Raw genomic sequence first — 19,234 nt, 5'->3', positions numbered from 1 at the left:
AGCCCTGCCAGTGCCCCTACTCCCACCCTAGAGCCCCCTGCCAGCACAGCCTCTCCCCCCTAGCTCTGCCAGTGCCCTCACTCCTGACCCACAGCCCCCTGTCAGCCCAGCCCCTCCCTCACCCAGCCCTGCTTGTGCCCCCACTCCCGACCCACAGCCCCGTCAGCACAGCCTCTCCCCCACCCAGCCCTGCCTGTGCCCCCACTCTGGCCCCACAGTCCCCTGCCAGCTCCCCCCCTCCAGCTCTCCCAGTGCCCCCACTCCCGCCCCACAGCTCCCTGCTAGCCCAGCCCTCGGCTTCTCCTCCCTCCCCACAGCTCTGCCAGTGCCCCCCAGTTCTCACCTACCACTATCCCTCCACCCCCGTCACACACCCAGCTCGGCCAAGGCCCTGAAATAGAAGCTTTAATCACCCTTGTTTTCCCTTTCATAGCTGCCAATGGTGTTGATCATAAAACGTTTACAGTGTCCTGGTAAGAGGACAAACAATCTTTGGCTGTGGCCTTGTTTCCTTCCATGCTTCTTCCTGATGTATAAAGGAGGCTTGTCGGATTTTACCCGGAAAAGGTGTTTGTTTTTCCTGCTCGATTTCTTTCTAACACTAGATATCTAGGTGTCGTCTGTCTAGGTGACTAAAGAACTGGTGTGTTTACAGCATGCGATATGTATGTGTCTTTTCATTCTTGCAAACGGTATCTGTAACCCCCTATAACCCAAGCCGGACTCCCCAGATGTACAGTACCTTCCCTCTCAACCTGTGTATATACAGCAGAACAGCGCCCCCTCCAGGCAGAGTGGGGATTAGGGGCAGTGCTGAACAGGAGTTTTTCTGTCAGCTCTTTGTTCAGTGGCTGGGTTGGGGGCTGGGGAGTCACGACTTCTGGGTTCTACAGGGGAGGGCGGTGGGGTCTAGTGGGTTAGAGCAGAGTGGGCTGAGTGTCAGGACTCCTGGGTTCTCTTTCATACCAGAGCCTGATGCTAAAATCTGAGCCGGCAGCTGGTGCACAGGGATGGCCACGCCCAACCCACAGAAAGACCAGGGCAGCGTGGGCCTGGGTGCCCCCACTCCGTCCTCTTGGCGGTCCCCTCTGTGTGGCGGGGGGGCAGCCGAGCAAGGCCTGCTGGATGCCACCCGTGGACACTGACTCCTTATTTGGAAAGTCGGAAGGCGCAGAGGGAGACATTAGGCCGGAACTGGAGCTGTTGGGCGCTCCCAGGTGCCCACTGGCCTTGAGAGCTGTTGTGTCCAGCCATGGGGCGGACAGGGATAACTGAGGCAGGCTCCCACAATGCACTGGGGCAGGGGTCGTTCTCCACCACATTGACTTTGTCGCCCTCTAGTGCCTGCCCCGTATGCCAGCTTCTTGGGGCTGGGTCAGCAGCTCGGGCGCTGGGGAGAGTGCGAATGAGCAGCCGTTTTCCTCCCAGAGCAGCAGAGGCTCCTGGATCGTTGTTCCGCACCTGGGACCTGGAGAGGACTCCAACACTAGCTGGAAAGAGCTGGCATCCTGCCCCAGACCTAGCTTCATCCCAACCCCTCTCATCTCAGCTCCTGCTGGTACAGGCCCCAGGCTGGGATAATGGGAACAAGCCAGGCGGGGCTGCCCATCTGCCCACAGCCAGGCTGAGGGAACTCCCAGGAAAAACAGCCTGGAAGAGGAAAGTTGTCATCATCCTGGCATGAGCCAGCCCCCAGGGACAGGATTCTGTGTGTGCAGCAAAAAGTTGCCTTTTATGGAGGAATTCTTCTCCGAGAGTTTGATTTGCCAAGTGGTTGGGGAGGTCAGAGAGAGGCAGGACTCCTGGGTTCTCTCCCCGCCTCGGGGAGGGGAGTAGGCTCTAGTGGGTTCGGTGAGAGAGCTGGGAGCCAGGACACCTTATTTCTATTCCTGGTTCTGGGATGGAAATGGGGTCTAGTGGGCTGGAGCAGGGGCAGGGCTGGGAGCCAGGATGCCTGGGTTCCATGTAGTTAGTCATTTCCTCTCTCTCAGCCTCAGCTGGCTCTCGTTAGCAACTCACCCCTAACTGTAAATACTTAGGCCCAGAGCCTAAAGAGGTTTGGGCCCCTCTCTCCCACTGAACCCATTGAGAGTTCGGGGCCTGAATGCCGCTGAGGCGCTGGCCCTGAGCACAAGCCGCTAGCAGGAGGGATAAAGGCTTGTGAACCTCCAAACACGTGACGGCTTAGCTGGCTGTCCTGTGTCCCCACTGATGCAGAAAAGGGGTTTAACCTCAGAGCCACATGGACAAAACCCCCCTGTCCCCAGCAGCCCAGCCAGGGCAGGGAACGGGCAATAGCTGACCCCCAGCCAGGCTCTCTCAGGCAGAAGCGGGTCCGTCCTGTTCCCCGCTGGGCTGCCAGAGATGCAGCCAAATGTGCCGGGGGAGAGGTGCAAGGAGAGGAGGACAGAGCCTCTCTCCCTCCTCACCCCTGGCAGGACAATTGTGGGGGCACTCGACCCCTCCATGCCCGTTGCCATGTTCCCCTGCAGCATGCAGCCCTTAACGACTTGCAGCAATCCCAGGCCCACTGTCTTCGGCTGGGGATGGCGCACACACCTGCTTGTCTGATTCAACTCCAGCACTCGACTCTGTACCGCGGCACTGAGGGATATTGATAGTGAAAACAGCCCGTTGCGTGAGATCCAAGAGCCAGTGAGTACCTGCCTGGCTACATAGTAAACGAAATCGTAACATAACTGACCACATTTTCCTTGCCCCAAAGGGCTTTTGCCCAAGTTTCGGGATGATCCTGTTTTTTCATAGCTAATCACACTGCTCAGTTATTTCCTCGGCACATGGTAAAGGAGTAGGCATCCCAGAATATCCCCCAAAGTTCACTGTCGGCCCCTAGTCAGGATACCTCCCGCCCAGTCCATTCTCCAGTGCCACCTCTCCCTGTGGCCTTTGTATGGCAAAGGAGCGCTCAGGGTGTTGGCTGACTGCAGAGAGAGGTGAGTTTGCAGGCACTGGCTGGCAGAAACTTGTTTGTGAGCTCTGCCTGGCTACCGGTCAGGACAGATTTTCAGCAGCAGCCATCGGAAACATCTCAGCGAGTTTCTGTGCCGATACCTCACACCGCTATTAATGACCTACATGATCTGTGTTTTCATTTAACACCACCCATGAGATCTTGGGTGAGCCAGATGGCACGTGCCAGGTGCAGGAAATTCTCTTGCCTGCTGGCATAGAGGGGTTTCGGGGGCACACCACTATCTTCAAAAGAAAACCAAAGAGCAAAGGACTGGCTGGCCCATGTTTCCTGGAGAAGTTTATTTTTTCCCCTTGTGCTAAAAAAAAAAAAAAAATTCATCACAGTAGAGGCCTGCACTGGACTAAATACAAAATCCAGGGGCAGCCACACAAGAATACCACACTGCTGCAGTGGAGAGCGGCAGGGAAAACTCTGGTGAGTCGAGAGAGCAGACAGCATGAAAATACTCAGTGGGGTAGGGGAACGGGATACGGGCCGACCTCATCTGGCCCCAAGCTGGAGGGGACTGGCTGGTTCGGGGATTAGGATACAGGGCCTTTCCCCTCGATGGCTCTGATCTGGCCCAGAGTTGTGGGGCTGGCTGGCTCGGGGGGCAGGGAATGGGACATGGAACCTTTCCCCTCTATGGGGCATTGGCTCTAATCTTGTCCCAGGATCCAATCTGGCCCAGGACAGGGAGGCCAGCTGGCTCGGGGCAGGGGGAACAGGACATGGGGTGCCGGCTCCAATCGTTAGCCCCAGACACTTCTTCCTAGCTGTGCTCCATAAGATGGGCCAGTGAGTCCCACTTTTGTTATTAGGGGGAAGACATTTCTGCATCTGTCCCCAAGGCTGGTCCATCAACATTCAGCTTGTCCCTGTCCCCCGGAGGGGGGACCCCTGCGGGCACAGGGCTGAGTCCTATCCGCAGGGGGTCACTGTATGTGCCGCGCCCGAGCTCTGCTGCATGTGGCTGGAGGAGACACCCTTGCCGCCGGGCATGGCTCCGGAGCACATCTGGGAGCCAGGGCTGCTCTTCAAGGCCCAGGTGGACGGTCCTGATATTGTCCAAGAGGCTCAGGTCAGAGTGGATGGTTTGGGGAGGGTATGGTGTCACGTTAACTGCAGAGAGAGAGGGAGGGTATGGGTGATAATCACCCCAAAGGGATGTATAGGCTTGTTATGCTGGGGACACTTGCCCAGTGCTGAGATGCAGCCACCTCTGGGGTGGGGCTGTTGGGGAATAGTCACACAGCAATGCTGCACAGGGATCGTTCACCCAGGGCTGAGATGCAGCCACCCCTGGGTGGGTCGGTGGGTGAGAACAGCCACCCAGAAATGCTTCCTTGGGGTCATTCACCAGCTCGGAGATGCAGCCATCTCTGGGGTGGGAGGTAGCTGCACCATGACACTCCACAGGGAACACCCACCCAGAGCTAAGATGCAGCTACTTCTGGGGTTGGAGAGGTAGCTGCACCATGACAATCCACGGGGATCGCTCCCTTAGAGGTGAGATGCAGCTACTTCTGGGGTGGGGGCGCTGCCACTCGTTAAGAGCAGCGCAGCAATTTAGGACAGGGAGCATAGAAGGATCTTGTATGTAACGGCAACAGCTGGGAGAATTTATGGTGGTGGAATTAAACCGGCTGAAATTCAGTATCAGTGGCCCGACTTTGAGGGGAAAGCAGCTTTAATAACCCTGAGCGGCTTTATGGCCCAATGGCATCAGGGCGCCCCCTAGTGCCGCACTGGGAAATTGGGGTCTGCACTGAGTGGGAGAGGAAAGTGCCCCCTACTGTGTTTCTGTCCCACTCCTTGCAGCACAGGCATTTCTTGTGCCACTCTCCTCACACTCCATCATTGACCCTGGGACCATCAGTTGTTGGTGCTGCCTCCCCTATTAAGCTCCACGCCCTATTCTCAAGGGCTGGACGTCCCTCCATGGAGGTTGCACTTGGATTATGACCATTCCTCCCTGCCATGCTCACACCTGGGGGAAATCATAGATCAGGGCCTTGGGGGCAGGTGAATGGTGGCCGGTGATAGTGTCATCCATGCCAGGCCCTGTGCCCGTCAACTTACACCATGCAGGAGAAGAAAGGGGCACTCGCTATCTGCAGATTTTCCTGACTCCCTGGTGGAGAGAAAACAGAGAGAAACGTCATTAGACTCAGGGTAGAGCTGGCCATCGGCCATGGGACTGGAGCTGTTGGACAGAGCTGGGGGATATTTTTTGGTAGAAACTTTCTTGAGTAAAAAAATGCCGATTTGGCAAACTGTGTCATGGATTTGCATCTGTTTTGCCAAATTCTTCATTCTGGAAACTAACGTGAAAATTCATGTCAACTTCACTGAATTGTTTGTTTTGAAAGAAAAACAAGCAATTTCCCCCACAAAATTTGTGTCAGTTTAGCCAAACTGTTTATTTTAGAAAAAAAAAAAACCCACCCCAAATCAAAATGTTTCAATTTTTTGGTAGGAAACAACTTGTCATTTCTTAAGTTTCTTTCCTTTTATTTTTAATAAAATTCAAAAATAGTTGTAAAAGGGTCATAATTGAAACACGTTTTACTTGCCTCAGAATGATTTTCCCACCAACTTTTCCCTTCACCAAACATTTAAAAAACTTTTGGTTTCCACTCAACCTGTAACAATTTTTTTTTAACTCTTTGCTCTCTCCTGAAGCTGGTGGGGGCTCAGCTCGGGTCAGAAACTTGAAGCTCAGTACTTGGCTGGCCCGCGGCTCAGGCCAGCCAGCAGCCAGGGATGGCCAGTGTCCAGGGATTTGGGCCAGGGGTCAGGCCGGCCAGCCAGCGGGCCAGGGCTCGAGGCAGCTGGGCCAGGGCTCTGGGCAGGCTTCTCCGGCTGCAGCAGAGGGGGGATCCAGTAGTCAAGGGGGGCCAGAAATGGTGGGATAGGGGTGGGGCCTTGGGTGGAAGGGGAGGGGTCAGGGGGGCTAACCACCCATGGGGGCTTTGTCGTCTATAGGTGCCCATTACCCCCTACCGCCATCCTGATTTTTCACACTTGCCATCTGGACACCATAGACCCAGGTGGTAGCAGAGTGTGATGCTGGGTCCAATCAGGCTCCGTGCCCTGAAACAGGGTCAGGAAGAAAATGGAGGGGAAATGAGCCTGTAGGGGAAGCGGGTGAGGAGAAAGCTTGGCTGGGCAAGAGGCGCTGGCTTGGCTGGGCCTAGCCCAAGCTGCCCATGGCACGTGGTTGAGGCTGACGTGCCCGGGTTGGCTGGTGCCAGGAGGAGATATTGACGTGGCCGGCTCGTAAATTCCAAGAGGGTGAGTGGGGCTGGAACGGCTCGTGCGTACGGCGAGCCAAGGACGGATGCGGTGGGACCAGATGGGACAGTTCCGCGGGCGGGTCGCGGTGGCTGGTGACAGGATTTCCACATGCCCTGGGGGCTGCTGACTAATTCACGAGGACAGGGCCCCAGGGCGCAGCCTGTGTTTACATTCCACGCCTTGGCCTGGCCCACTGCCACTGCCAGGTAAACAGCACGTGGGCACTGAGCCCAGCTGCATGTGCAGTCAAGTGCTTGCAGGGGGTGGGGCTGGAAGCCAGGACTCCTGGGTTCTCTCCCCAGCTCTGGGGGGCCAGTGGAGTCTAATGGTGGCATTGTCCCATTGTGATCAGCTGGTGCTTTCCCCCGTGACCTTTAAGGCTGGATGGCTTAGTGGAAGGAGCCGCAGTATCCAAATGGAAATCACAGCTAGACCCTTTTGCACTAGCCCAGCGTCTCTCAACCTTTCCAGGCTACTGTCCCCCTTTCAGGAGGCTGATTTGTCTGGTGTACCCCCAAGTGTCCCCTCGCTCCAAAACCACCTGCTCACAAAATCAGACCTAAAAATACAACTGTCACAGCCCCTGTGAGGGCTGATGTTCTCCCTGGTACCAGAGCATTCCAGAGGAAATCAAAGGGAATCGAAATCTTGTGCTTCCATTTCAATCCATAGTCTATAGAGCAGGATAAACCCGTCACTGTCTGTCTGAAACCTGAGTCTGGCCTGGCGTCTCTGATGTTTTTTATGCAGCCTGTTGTCAAACTAGGCTTAAGGCTAGAGGAGCTGATGTACCCCCTGGAAGACCTCGGCATACCCCGGATTGAGAGCCACTGGGTTAGAAATGAAGGGGGTCGGGCGCGGCAGTTGGGATCTTGGATGGGTCAGGCCCCCCGACTATATTTCTGTTTCCCCATCAGTAAAACAGGGACCGGGGTGGGTGCTGGGCTACCGTGGGAGGCAGTTAAAGGGGTCCGGCATGTAGGCAGCACTGAAATAACAGACCTGTAACCTTTCCAGCCTGCCCGCCACATAATGGGTACCCTGCATGGGAAGGGCCTTTCACAGGGGGCCCATCTAGCCTGGTATCCCAGCTCCCCGCTATCCACAGCAGACCAACGGGGCCCATTCAGCATCCGTTAGCGGTCGTGTGGTGGGTGCCTCCGAGGGAGCTGTTAAAACCTCTCCCCCCACACACCCAGTGCACCTCACAGCACAAAACCAGCCCCTGGGGAACCTGGGAGCTGCTATTTGCTTTGTGCAACGCCTGGCGTGATGCAGGGGGGTGAGACCTCCAGGCAGAACCACAGCACGGGGAGGGGGACAGGTGGAACTGGAGGAGGGTCACGAGCTGGAGCCGCAGTGCCTTAAAACCCAGCCCCACTGCTCAGCATGGGAGGGAGCTCCCTTGCTGCCCAAACCAGGGGTTGGGACAGTGCCTGTTACAGGCTTCATGGGGGACCCAGCTATAGCAGCTCCTGTCTTTAGCCCCAGGGTTCTTGGTTCAATCCCCAGTATTGGCTTGTTGCACCCCACACAGGGGATCCTAGTCTCCCACCTCAAACTCTCTGTGTTCCCCCTTCCAGGGTCTCTGAGTGCCTCCTCTTCTTCCATGTCAGCAACCCCCATGGAGGGGAGCTCTAGGCTCCCTCTCCCCAAAGCAAGGTTCCCAGTTTTGTCCCCCCCATACCAGTGGCTCTGGGGGCACCTGTTCCCCCTTTTCCCACCCCCATGGCAAGGGCTTTTATGCCCCCAATTTGCCCCCACATGAGAGGAGCTCTGTGTGTCCCCATACCAGATGCTTCCCATCTCCCCCCAAAAAGGAGTTCTTGGCACCCCCTTCTCCCTGCCCCCCATTCCAAGGGCTTCCAATTTTCCCCTCACTTCCCCTCTCCCTCCCCCCCATGGCAAAGATGCTGTGTGCCCCCCCCCATTCTCCCCTCTCTGCCCCCCAAGACCGGGAGCCACTCTGGGGGGGGTAGTTCTGCTCTACAGAAGCTCAGACCAGATGATCACAATGACCCCTTCTGACCTTGGAATCAATGAATCACGTCTCCTCCCAGCTTCCCCCCACACACACACCAGGAGTTCTGCATCCCCCCCTTTTCCCCCTCCCCCATGCCAGAGTCTCCCATTCTCCCCCCACCCTTCATAGCAGCATCTCTGTGGACCCCTCTTACCCACCAGGCCTAGGTCCCCCAGTCTCTCCATGCCTGAATTCAAGAAAACAACAAAACAACCCTACCAAAACAAGACACTCCCCGGCACAAGCGTCTCCTCTGGGGGGGGGATGGGGGAGAACACGACAGGGCTCAGGATGGAGGTGTCAGTGCGTTGCATCATGCACGACAGGTAGGCGCTCCACTCCCCAGCAATGACAGCTGCGCTGAAGCCTACATTATAACCATAATAACCCCTCACGNCCAAAACAAGACACTCCCCGGCACAAGCGTCTCCTCTGGGGGGGGGGGGGAGAATGCACAGCTGGTGACAGATGTGTCAGTGCGTTGCATCATGCACGACAGGTAGGCGCTCCACTCCCCAGCAATGACAGCTGCGCTGAAGCCTACATTATAACCATAATAACCCCTCACGCATGTGCTTTTCATCTTCAGAGTTCAAAGCGCTTCGCAAAGGAGGTCAGGAGCATTAGCTCCATTTTAGAGCTGGGGAAACTGAGGCTCGGGAGAGTGACGTGCCCAGAGCCACTGGCAGAGCCAGAAAAAGAGCCCGGGGTCCTGTGGACCAGCCCGGTGCTTCCTCTCCCAGGCCACTCTCCAGTGCACAACTTAGAATCCTGCAGCAGGGCATCCCGCGGGTTAACCAGCTACCTACCTGCCCCTCTGGCATGACTGACACCGGGATCCAGCCACCTCGCCGCCGGCGGGGCTTGGTCACTAGGGCCTCCTGGGCCGTCTTGGCATTGAGGTTCTGGGCGATCTTGACCTCCACGGCCAGTTTGACGTGGGTGCGCAGGCTGCGCCGCTCAAAGACCTGCTGGCACTGGGGGCAGGACAGCACCCCCGCCCCCTTCCGCTCCCACTGGCCCGTGATGCAGGCTCGGCAGTAGCTGTGGTCACAGTCCAGCAGCACCGGGTCCTTGAAGGGACCCCCGCAGATAGGGCAGATGATGGAGCGCTGCAACTCTGCCACCGGTCCCCGGCCTTCCATGGCTCCTTTCTCTTTGCTCAGGCAATTCCTTCTCCTTTATGTAGGGCGTGGGCGGAGAGGGAGGAGCATTCCCCAGGAGCTGGAGAGGCTCCAGGTAAACATCCTCTTGCTTAATTGTCTGGTTCTTCCACTCCGCCAGCTTCTCTCCCTGGCAGGAATGCAGCACAGGTAGCATGTGGGTTTGACTGGTTCTGCAAAGGTCTTGTGATCTCAGGGGGGTTGGGAGCCAGGATTCTTGGGTTTACTCCCCACCTCAGGGAGTGGGGTATAGTATGTTGGAGCAGGGGAGGCTGGAAGTCAGGATTCCTGGGTTCTGCGCCCAGCTCTGAGAAGACAGTGTGATCTAGTGGGATAGATAAGAAACTGAGTCACAGGTGCCTAGATGCTAAGTAAACAGTGAGGAGAGGAAGTAGAACCCAAGGGTCCTGACTCCCATCTGCCACCATGCTCTAACCACTAGACTAACTTGCCCCTGCTAGAACTGGGGATAGAACCCAGGAGTCCTGACACCCAGCCTCGCACCAGCTCTAGCCACGAGACCCCCCACCAGCACGACTACTAGGAGCCAGGACTCCTGGATTTTGTGCCCACCGTGGGAGAGGGATGGGGTTTAGCAAGTCAGAGCAGAGGCAGGGCTGGAAGCCAGGACTCCTGGGTTCTGTCCCCAGCCCCAAGAAGGGAGTGTGATCTAGTGGGATAGAAGTGGCACAGGGTTGGGATTCAGGACTCCCGGGTTCTATCTTTGGCTGTGCCGCTAACTCGCTGTGTGACTTTAGGCAAGTTCCAGTGCCTCAGTTTCCCCAGTGAAAAGAGGCTTACCATGATGCTGCCCCGTGTAGTGGGGAGGAGCTGCTCTGATCTTGGGGATGGGTTAGGCCTGGCCCAAATGTACAATGGCTGTCAGGGGCAGAGGCAGACCAAAGAGTCCGGAGGTCACCACTGTAACTAGTAGAAGGACCAAGACTCCAGGCCAGGAAACGCCATGCTGGGCAAAGACCTGGGGAGAATCCATCAAGCTCCAGCCAACCCTGGAGAGGAAGAGACACATCAAAGCTTGACAGCGAGGCAGAGCTTGTGAAAGGCACCTACTCTCTGCAGATGCTTGTTACTGACATTCCCCAAGAGGGAGGGGAGCGTTCGCCCCACTGTACCAAAGGAGAAACTGAGTCACAGATGTCTAGCTGCTTGTTAAACAGTGAGGAGGGGAAGTGGAACCCAAGAGTCCTGACTCCCATCTGCCACCATGCTCTAAGCACTAGACCAGCTTGCCCCTGCTAGAACTGGGGATAGAACCCAGGAGTCCTGACCAGCTCTAGTCACAAGACCTCCATTCTCCTGCCAGAGCAGGGAATAAAACCCAGCTGTCCTGACATCCAACCCCTGCCCCCTTGCTGCAACCATTGTCTACTCTTCATAATCCAGTCTTGGGAGACAAATTTTAAAGATGCACAGAGAGATAGATTATTATCCTAATTTTGTCCCTATTAGGACTAGCTGCTATTTCAGCTGAGATCAGGGCCCCGTTGTGCCAGGTGCTGCACAGACCCACAGCGAGAGACAGTCCCTGCCCCAGCTGAGATCAGGGCCTGGTTGTGCCAGGAGCTGCACAGACAGCAAAGATCTTCCTATCTAACACAAGCACCTGAAGTTGAGGGAGTGACATGGGAGGCGTCCAGAAAGCAGGGAGATATGGGAAGAGAAACACACCCATCCTTTGGCAGAGGCGCTATTGCCCTCCCCTGATCCCGACACTCTAGATGATATCGTATTCAAAACAGGCAGGAAAAGGTGCTGTCCTTCGAGCCAGAATCGAATCAGCGACCTAAGGATGACTTTCTTAACTTTCTACAGTCCTCCGCTCTACCAGCTGAGCTATCGAAGGAATACACACCAGTACTGATGTCACTCTTTTTAGGGATGTCTGCCTGTCTACCTTGGTACTAACTTCTTTTTTCTGCCTGGCTTTCTGCTCAGATCCTGCTCTTCTTCCTCCTCACCTGTCTCTCTTTCTTCCCTCTGTCCTGTGCGAGACACACAGCAGGCTGGTGAAAGAGAAAGACCCACTGAGCTACAGAGGGTGTGATGCAAGGTACTGGAGTTGCCAGGTGGAGGCGGGGAAGATGGAAAGAGGCAGAGAGAAAGAAAGAAAATGATCACAGTTTTCAAGTATATAAAAGGTTACAAGGAGGAGGGAGATAAATTGTTCTCCTTAACCTCTGAGTATAAGACAGACAGCAATGGGCTTAAATTGCAGCAAGGGAGGTTTAGGTTGGACATTAGGAAAAACTTCCTAACTGTCAGCGTAGTTAAGCACTGGAATAAATTGCCTGGGGAGGTGGTGGCATTTCCATCACTGGAGATTTTTAAGAGCAGGCTGGACAAACACCGATCAGGGATGGTCTAGATAATACTTAGTCCTGCCTTGAGTGCAGGTGACTGGACTAGATGACCCCTCGAAGTCCCTTCCCATTGTCATCTCATTGTATAAAAATAACATATTTCCCAGATCAAGATGTGGCAAACAAACACCTTCCTTCCCCATCAAATCCCATCTAACACGCACCCAGTGACACGATTTAGACATGATCCATTTTCAACCTGTCGCCCACGGACCCCGGTAGTGTCTAAGGGGTCTGCAGACAGTTGTCATGACCACAGAGCTGTGGTTTCCAATCTGCTGCCTGTGGACGGTGTCTAAGATTTCCAAAGGGATCCCCGCCCCTTTATTCGAAATGATTGAGGGGTCTGCAACGGAAAACGCCCTCCACCGCAAGGATGAACTCAACACACCGGGCGCACTGCATCCGGTCCCCACAACTCCATCTCCTGACCGATGCACCCAATGCAGCCAGATTACAAAGCAAGGTCGAAAAGGTGTCCGGTCCCTCAGCAGGCAGAAGATGGTGAAAGAGAGAGCGAAACAGGCAGAACAAGAGTAGGGTGCCTGGATGTCCCCATATCAGGAGCTTTGTCTGCAACTATACCCCCTCTAGGGTGACCAGACAGCAAATGTGAGAAATTCGGACTGGGGACAGCGGTAATAGGAGCCTATATAAGAGAGAGACCCCAAAATCGGGACTGTCCCTATAAAATCAGGACATCTGGTCACCCTAACCCCCTCCCCCCCAGTGAAAAAAAGTGTCTTGATTTTTCGCACATGCTCCCTGGTCACCCTAGGGAGGGAAGGGCAGAGGAAATAGAGGGAAGGAGACAAACCGGATGACAGAGAGAAACAGATGGTGACACACGCGCAGCTGCCCCGTCTGCTCTGCACCTTGGCCCCAGACACACCCTTTCCTGGGCAGCCCTGTGGGGCGTCCCCACTAAGAGGCGTGATTCAGGCTCTATAGACACCTCCCTTCGATAGCTCAGCTGGTAGAGCGGAGGACTGTAGGACGCTTCTGGAGTCATCCTTAGGTCGCTGGTTCGATTCCGGCTCGAAGGAGAGTGGGTTTTTATTTTGGTGAAGTGGCTTCGGGGAGACCCAGGCTCCAGCGGGAAGCGGGGTGGGGGGGTGAGGAAGGGGGAGTTGGATGCAAACACAGACAGAGCCACACATGCGGAGACGCCGGAAGAGGGCTGGTAACACAGCCGGTGTTGCTGCCACACACACCAAGACAACAACGCACAGAGATGGCAATACTCACACACACACACACACACACAGAACCGCGCACCCGCTGACACATACACTGACATACACAGAGAGCAACGCACACACTGACACACACACTAACGCATATACTGACAAACACACAGTGACACACACAGAGCAACGCATACACTGACACACAAACACACTGACACACACAGCAATGCACACACTGACACAGAGCAACGCACACACTGACACACACAGTAACGCATATACTGACAAACACACAGTGACACACACAGAGCAACGCACAAACTGACACACACAGAGCAATGCACACACTGACACACACATACCAACACACACACACACAAAGCAATGCACACACTGAGAGACACACTGACACATACACAGAGCAATACACACACAGCAATGCACACACTGACACACACAGAACAACGCATACACTGACACACAAACACACTGACACACAGAGCAATGCACAGACTGACACACACACATTAATGCATACACTGACACACACACTGACACACAGAGCAACACACGCGCTGATAGAGTAATACACACAAAGCAATGCACACACTGACACACACACAAATAGCAACACATGTTGTCACAGAGATGGCAATATGCAGCCATGGTGGCACACACACAAACCTACATTCCCGCAGAGAGACGGAGCCCACTAGCCACACACACTGGGCACGGATCTGCCAATACACACTCAGGCAGCAACACACACACACACACACAGTAATGCACAGCCATTCACACTCACACACATAGATCTGGCACTACACATAGACATGCTGGCACAGACACAATGACACACAAAGTGACCACAATACACACACAGACACCTGCAGTGACTGTGTCAGTGTGTGTGCACACGAGCGTGCGAGACAGCAACACACACACACATTTGCTGCTACAGATAGAGCCAGCGCCCCCTAGAGGGGAAAGATCCCCATCCCATCTCCCCCACTCCCCCCTGCCAGCCAGCCAGTCGCCCGGCCCTGGGGCCAGAACAGAGCCAGCGCCCCCTCAACCCAACCGTGTCATTCCTCATTAGCAGCACCCTGCGCCAGGCACCCAGCAGGGATGTTGTAAAACACTAGGCGGTGCCAGGGCCGATTTCGTAATCAGTCCCAGAGGGTGACGAAGGGCGCGGGGGCATCCGGCCCAGGACATTCCATTCCGACAGTGCCAGCTCCCCACACGTTCCTTGCATTCTTCCTCCCGACCGACCCCCGGGGCAGGGCCAGGAAAAACACACAGAGCGGCTTTCAGACGTGACCAGCCCTCGGCCACCAGTTTGGAGGGGATCCCCCTGCCTGGGACCCGTCCCCACCCCTCTTTGCCCTGCTCTGGGGAGATTCCCCCCACCTCCCCATGACCTGGCATCCTGATATTATCAGGACTGTCCCAATATTAGGGGCTTTGTCTTATATACACAACTAGCCCCCTCCCCGCCCCAAAAGTGTCCCAGTTTGTCTCATTTGCTATCTTGTCTGCTCACCCTCCCCGCCATCTGCGGCTCTACACCCAGTTTGCATCAGGGAGCTACCCAAAGACTGATCCCATCTCAGTGAAGTAGCAGAGTGACAAATCAGACCCCGCCCCAAGACCAAGGTCCCTGGCTAGCTCCCCACTCCAGAAGGGGTGCGTAGCCTTCCCCTGGCTTGCCCGTTTGCCATCAGGATGGGAGTCACAGGAGCAATGTCAGGTCATATATGAGAACAGGGTCATGTCTGCCGCAGAGTGGTTTGAAAATGGGGGGGAGCGGTTTGCCACACAGGAGGGAAATGTCTGATTTCATGGAAACATCTACATTGAAACCCCAAATGCCAACCGTTGTTTAGCTTTTCAGCAACTAAAAAAAATTTTTAGAGGGGCTAAAAAGTTGTGGTTTTTTTTGTTGTTGTTATTGGTTTGCGGGGGTTAATTTGTTTTTTTGTGTGATGAAAACAAAAGATTGGAGGGGGGGCTGCTGATTTCAGCCAAGATCTGTGCAGCACTTAGCCCAACGGGGACCCCAATCTCGGTTGGGGTCTGTGCAATGCCTGGCCCAACTGGGACCCCAATCTCAGTCGGGGTCCATGCTGTGCCTGGCCCAACTGGGACCCCGATCTCAGTCAGGGTCCATGCAGTGCCTGGCCCAACTGGGACCCCGATCTCATTCAGGGTCCATGCAGTGCCTGGCCCAACTGGGACCCCAATCTCAGTCGGGGTCCATGCAATGCCTGGCCCAACTGGGACCCCTATCTCAGTCGGGGTCCATGCAGTGCCTGGCCCAACTGGACCCCGATCTCAGTCGGGGTCCATGCAATGCCTGGCCCAACTGGGACCCCGATCTCAGTCGGGGTCTATGCAGTGCGTGGCCCAACTGGGACCCCGATCTCAGTCGGGGTCCATGCAGTGCCTGGCCCAACTGGGACCCCGATCTCAGTTAGGGTGCATGCAATGCCAGCCTAGCGGCAATGCCGATCTCAGTCAGGGTTCGTGCAGTGCCCTGAGGATAGAACCTCAAGTCCTGACTCCCAGCCCCCCAACCACTAGACCCCACTCCCGACGCATGGCCCAGTCTACGCACTACTGTAACACACGTTAACACTTGACCGGGGTACTCAGTAGGCGGCCTGTGAGCCAAATCCAGACCGTCAGACACTTTAGAACAGATGGCAAAATCTTTTCATTTACCATTAGCACCATTTTTGTTGTTATTTTTGTATTATTTTCTCTGAGGCCTGGCCCTTGCCTGCACCACGACCAAAAAATTTGGACTTTGACAAAAAAATACTGAACTATCCACGCACTGGACCCTAAACACTGAAGGTACGTAAATTACCCCAAGTCTCCTTCTAGCAATAGCAGGCCTGAGGCCATCTGGCCTGGTTCCCACTTGAGTATTCTCTTCAGCCTCCTTCCCCGCCCAGCGCCATCTTCCGCCGCAAGGGCCCAGAGGAAATCAATGGAGCCCTAGAGGAATTGGAACGATGGGCCCGACAGCCCAGAACGGCCCTGGCTGCGGTCACAGGGTTGTGTCTCTGGCTCAGGACTGCGTGTCCTCCATCCTGGCTTCATCTCCCAGGCTGCCAGGTGTCCCACGCCCCAGACTCTCATGCGGTTCAGGGAGCAATTATGCTGATTAATAATAATAATAAGACCTTGTGCTGCTGTGGGACCTTTTAATCTCGGGATCGCCCATAGTTTTACAAATGCTCATTAAGCCAATTAGCACAGTGCAGCCCTGTCAGGGAGGGACGGGCTCAGGATGGGGAAACTGAGATGTTAATTAAATGACAGCGTTGGGAATATGATCCAGGAGTCTTGCCTCCTAGCCCCTCCCACCCCACCTCTCCTTCCCTTCCCCTCCCAGAGCTAGATACAGAGCCAAGGAGTCCTGGCTCCCAACCCTGCCCCTGCCCCCTGCTCCAACCAGTAGATCCCACTCCTCTCCCAGCACTGGAGATAGAACTATACTCAAAATTTCCTTTACACATCCTAGGATCACATTATCCCTTTTGGTCATAATGTCGTACTGGGAGCTTGTGTTCAACTGGTTATCCACCATGACCCCTTCATCTTTTTCAGTCCCTGCTTCCCGGCTTAGAGACCCCCATCCTGTAGGTACGGCCTGCATCTGTCTATAGATGTTAACATTTAGCTGTATTAAAATAGATGTTGTTTGCTTGGGCCTAGTCTACCAAATCACTCCATGTCAGTGACCTCTCCTCTTCATCATTTACCATACCCCCAATGTTTGTGTCATCTGTAAACCTGATCTATGTTTTCTTCCAGGTCATTGGTAAAAGTCTTAAATTTAGAGTAGATCCAAGAACCAATCCCAGCAGGACCCCATTGGAAACACCCCCATGCAATGATTATTCCGTTTACAGTTACGTTTGGGGATGTGGGTTCAATTCCTGCTCTGCCACAGATGACCTTGGGTAAGTCATTTAAGCCTCTCTGTTTCCACTTCTGGATAATGGCGCTGCCCACCCTCCCAGTGGTGCTCAGAGAGCAGGAAAAGGGAGCACGTCAGAGACCCGGAGAATGGGGCAGCACTGTGTTGTATAAGAGGGCGAAGGCCTCGTATCTCTGACAGCCTCATAGAACAGCTCCACGGAGGATTTCCCTCCCTCTGAGAGTCGCACAGGATGGCTCAGGATGTCTGGGTTCCTCTCCACTTCGCTGACCCTGGCCCAGACGTTATTCACCAGGTACCAGGCCTCGCCATTCCTGTCAGAGTAACAGTTCAGTGCCAGGCCAAGTGTTCTGACATACTTCCAAACAATTCTGTAGGTGGAGGAGGGAGAAACGGGGGCGGTGGGTACACGAGATAGAATTTCCAGTGTAAGACATTGTCAAAAACACACGTGTGCTGCATCCCTCTCCGCTAGCGATGGCTATACATGCAGGATAACAGGCTATTACTACTATCATCTAACGGAGCCCAGCCTTTAGCTGGAGAGGCAGAGGTCGGTGCCGCATTGCTAATGATTGTAGGTTCAAACAACGGTGATAACCCATGCTGTGGGATTTCTTATAAAAGGAATCTCTCATATGCTGATCAGAGCTCATCAGAACTGACCCAAACCCAGAGCCCAACTTGAGCCAGGGGGGATTTTCCGTCCCAATTTCTCCCCAAATTCGTTCATCTCTGTGATACACTGGTGAATACATGTGAAAGTGGCACTCCCTAGTGGCTGCAGTGCATAATGCAATGGAAGGGGCTGGCTGATGAATAAGCTGAGTGGGAACCTAATGTTTCAGGGGAAATGCTGTGATTTTGAAATTTGTTTCTATTCTGAAATGAAAACAAAATAAAAAATTTCAACATTTCCTGTCAAATGGAAAAATTGTTTCAGGCCAATAAAAACATTCTGTTCATTTATATTATAATATATTATATTATCTTAACATAAGCACGGCCACACTGGGTCAGACCAAAGGTCCATCTAGCCCAGTGTCCTGTCTTCTGACAGTGGCCAATGCCAGGTGCCCCAGAGGGAATGACCAGAACAGGGAATCATCAAGTGATGCATCCTCTGTTGCCTATTCCCAGCTTCTGGCAAACAGAGGCTAGGGACACCATTCCTGCCCGTCCTGGCTAATAGCCATCGATGGAGCTATCCTCCATGAATTTATCTAGTTCTCTTTTGAACCCTGTTATAATCTTGGCCTTCACAACACCCTCTGGCAAGGAGTTCCACAGGTTGATTGTGCGTTGTGTGAAGAAATACTGCCTCTTGTTTGTTTTAAACCTGTTTTAAAACACAGGACCTTGACAAATGGGAGAATTGGCCTGAACTCAGCAAGATGAAATTCAGTAAAGACGAGTGCAAAATGTTTCGCGTAGGAAGGAAAAATCAAATGCACAGCTACAAAGTGGGGGACTAGCTGGCTAGGCAGCCGTACTGCTGAAAAGGAGCTGGGGGTTCTAGTGGATCGCAAATTCAATCTGAGCCAACAACATGACGGCAGCTGTGAGGAAGCTAATATCCTTCTGGGGTGTATTAACAGGAGTGTTGTATGTAAGACATGGGAGGTCATTGTCTTGCTCTGCTCCACACTGCGGAGGCCTCAGCTGGAATCTGGTGGCCCACCCGGCCCTGTGCTGCCAGCACGTTCCTTGCCCTTGAAGGTAGGCCCATGCTACAGCACACAGCCCCCCCGCCCAACACTACCCCCCTGACTACACATGGCTAGACCCCTCCCAGACCCACTATGCCAAGCATCGCCTTCAGACCCTCTCACAAATGCACAGCACCCTGCCCACCACACCACCCCTGCCCAGCGCCCCCTGTCCACTGCCTCACCACAACTGTCCAGCACCCCCCACAGAACCCCCACTCCCTAGTTCCCTGACACACACAGATCTTCTCATCCCCTCACAATCCAGCACCCCCGCCCCAACAGGCCCCCCAAACACCCTCTCCCCAATGCCCTGCCTCCCAGACACGCTCACCAGCCCTGCTAGGAGGTGACTGTGTCTGTCGGGCTGAGTCGGCTGCACAGCCAGGGCTGGTCCCAGGGCCAGGAATCGCTCCAGCCCCTTGGGAGTGGTGAGATCAGCCAGACCAGGGCCTGCCACAGCCAGGCTCCCTCAGGACCCACTTGTCTGAAGGGGCCCAGCCAAGCCCCCCACACTGCCCCCTTCCCCACTGCCAGAG

The 19,234-nt window shown here is 54.7% G+C and overlaps 1 protein-coding gene and 2 non-coding genes across 3 annotated transcripts; 1 reads left to right on the top strand and 2 right to left on the bottom strand.

Moving 5' to 3' along the window:
• Window positions 1-2,826: 2,826 nt before the first annotated feature.
• Window positions 2,827-9,688, bottom strand: LOC116836512 (RING finger protein 39). Its single transcript, XM_032800161.2, has 3 exons — window positions 9,107-9,688; window positions 5,057-5,108; window positions 2,827-4,096 (listed from the first exon to the last, which is right to left on the bottom strand). Exons 1-2 carry the CDS (start codon window positions 9,440-9,442, stop codon window positions 5,085-5,087), a joined length of 360 nt encoding a protein of 119 aa, XP_032656052.1. The 5' UTR covers window positions 9,443-9,688; the 3' UTR covers window positions 2,827-4,096; window positions 5,057-5,084.
• A 1,548-nt stretch (window positions 9,689-11,236) lies between these two features.
• On the bottom strand, window positions 11,237-11,324 carry TRNAY-GUA (transfer RNA tyrosine (anticodon GUA)). Its single transcript is given in 2 exon segments — window positions 11,237-11,272; window positions 11,288-11,324. It is a non-coding gene; the product is annotated as a tRNA-Tyr (tRNA).
• Window positions 11,325-12,799: 1,475 nt separating this feature from the next.
• TRNAY-GUA (transfer RNA tyrosine (anticodon GUA)) lies at window positions 12,800-12,887 on the top strand. The gene is given in 2 exon segments: window positions 12,800-12,836; window positions 12,852-12,887. It is a non-coding gene; the product is annotated as a tRNA-Tyr (tRNA).
• The last annotated feature ends 6,347 nt before the right edge of the window (window positions 12,888-19,234 follow it).

Source organism: Chelonoidis abingdonii, chromosome 12 (genome assembly GCF_003597395.2).
Source record: "Chelonoidis abingdonii isolate Lonesome George chromosome 12, CheloAbing_2.0, whole genome shotgun sequence".
Lineage (NCBI taxonomy): Eukaryota > Metazoa > Chordata > Testudines > Testudinidae > Chelonoidis > Chelonoidis abingdonii.
This window is presented reverse-complemented; position numbering and strand designations above follow the sequence as displayed.

What these genes read in the sequence shown, in the direction of transcription:
- LOC116836512 (XM_032800161.2), bottom strand. Translation starts at nt 9,442, where the DNA reads ATGGAAGGCCGGGGACCGGTGGCAGAGTTGCAGCGCTCCATCATCTGC. An exon ending in CAGTCATGCCAGAGGGGCAG is followed by an intron (nt 5,109 to 9,106) that starts GTAGGTAGCTGG and finishes TCTCTCCACCAG; the next exon opens with GGAGTCAGGAAAATCTGCAG.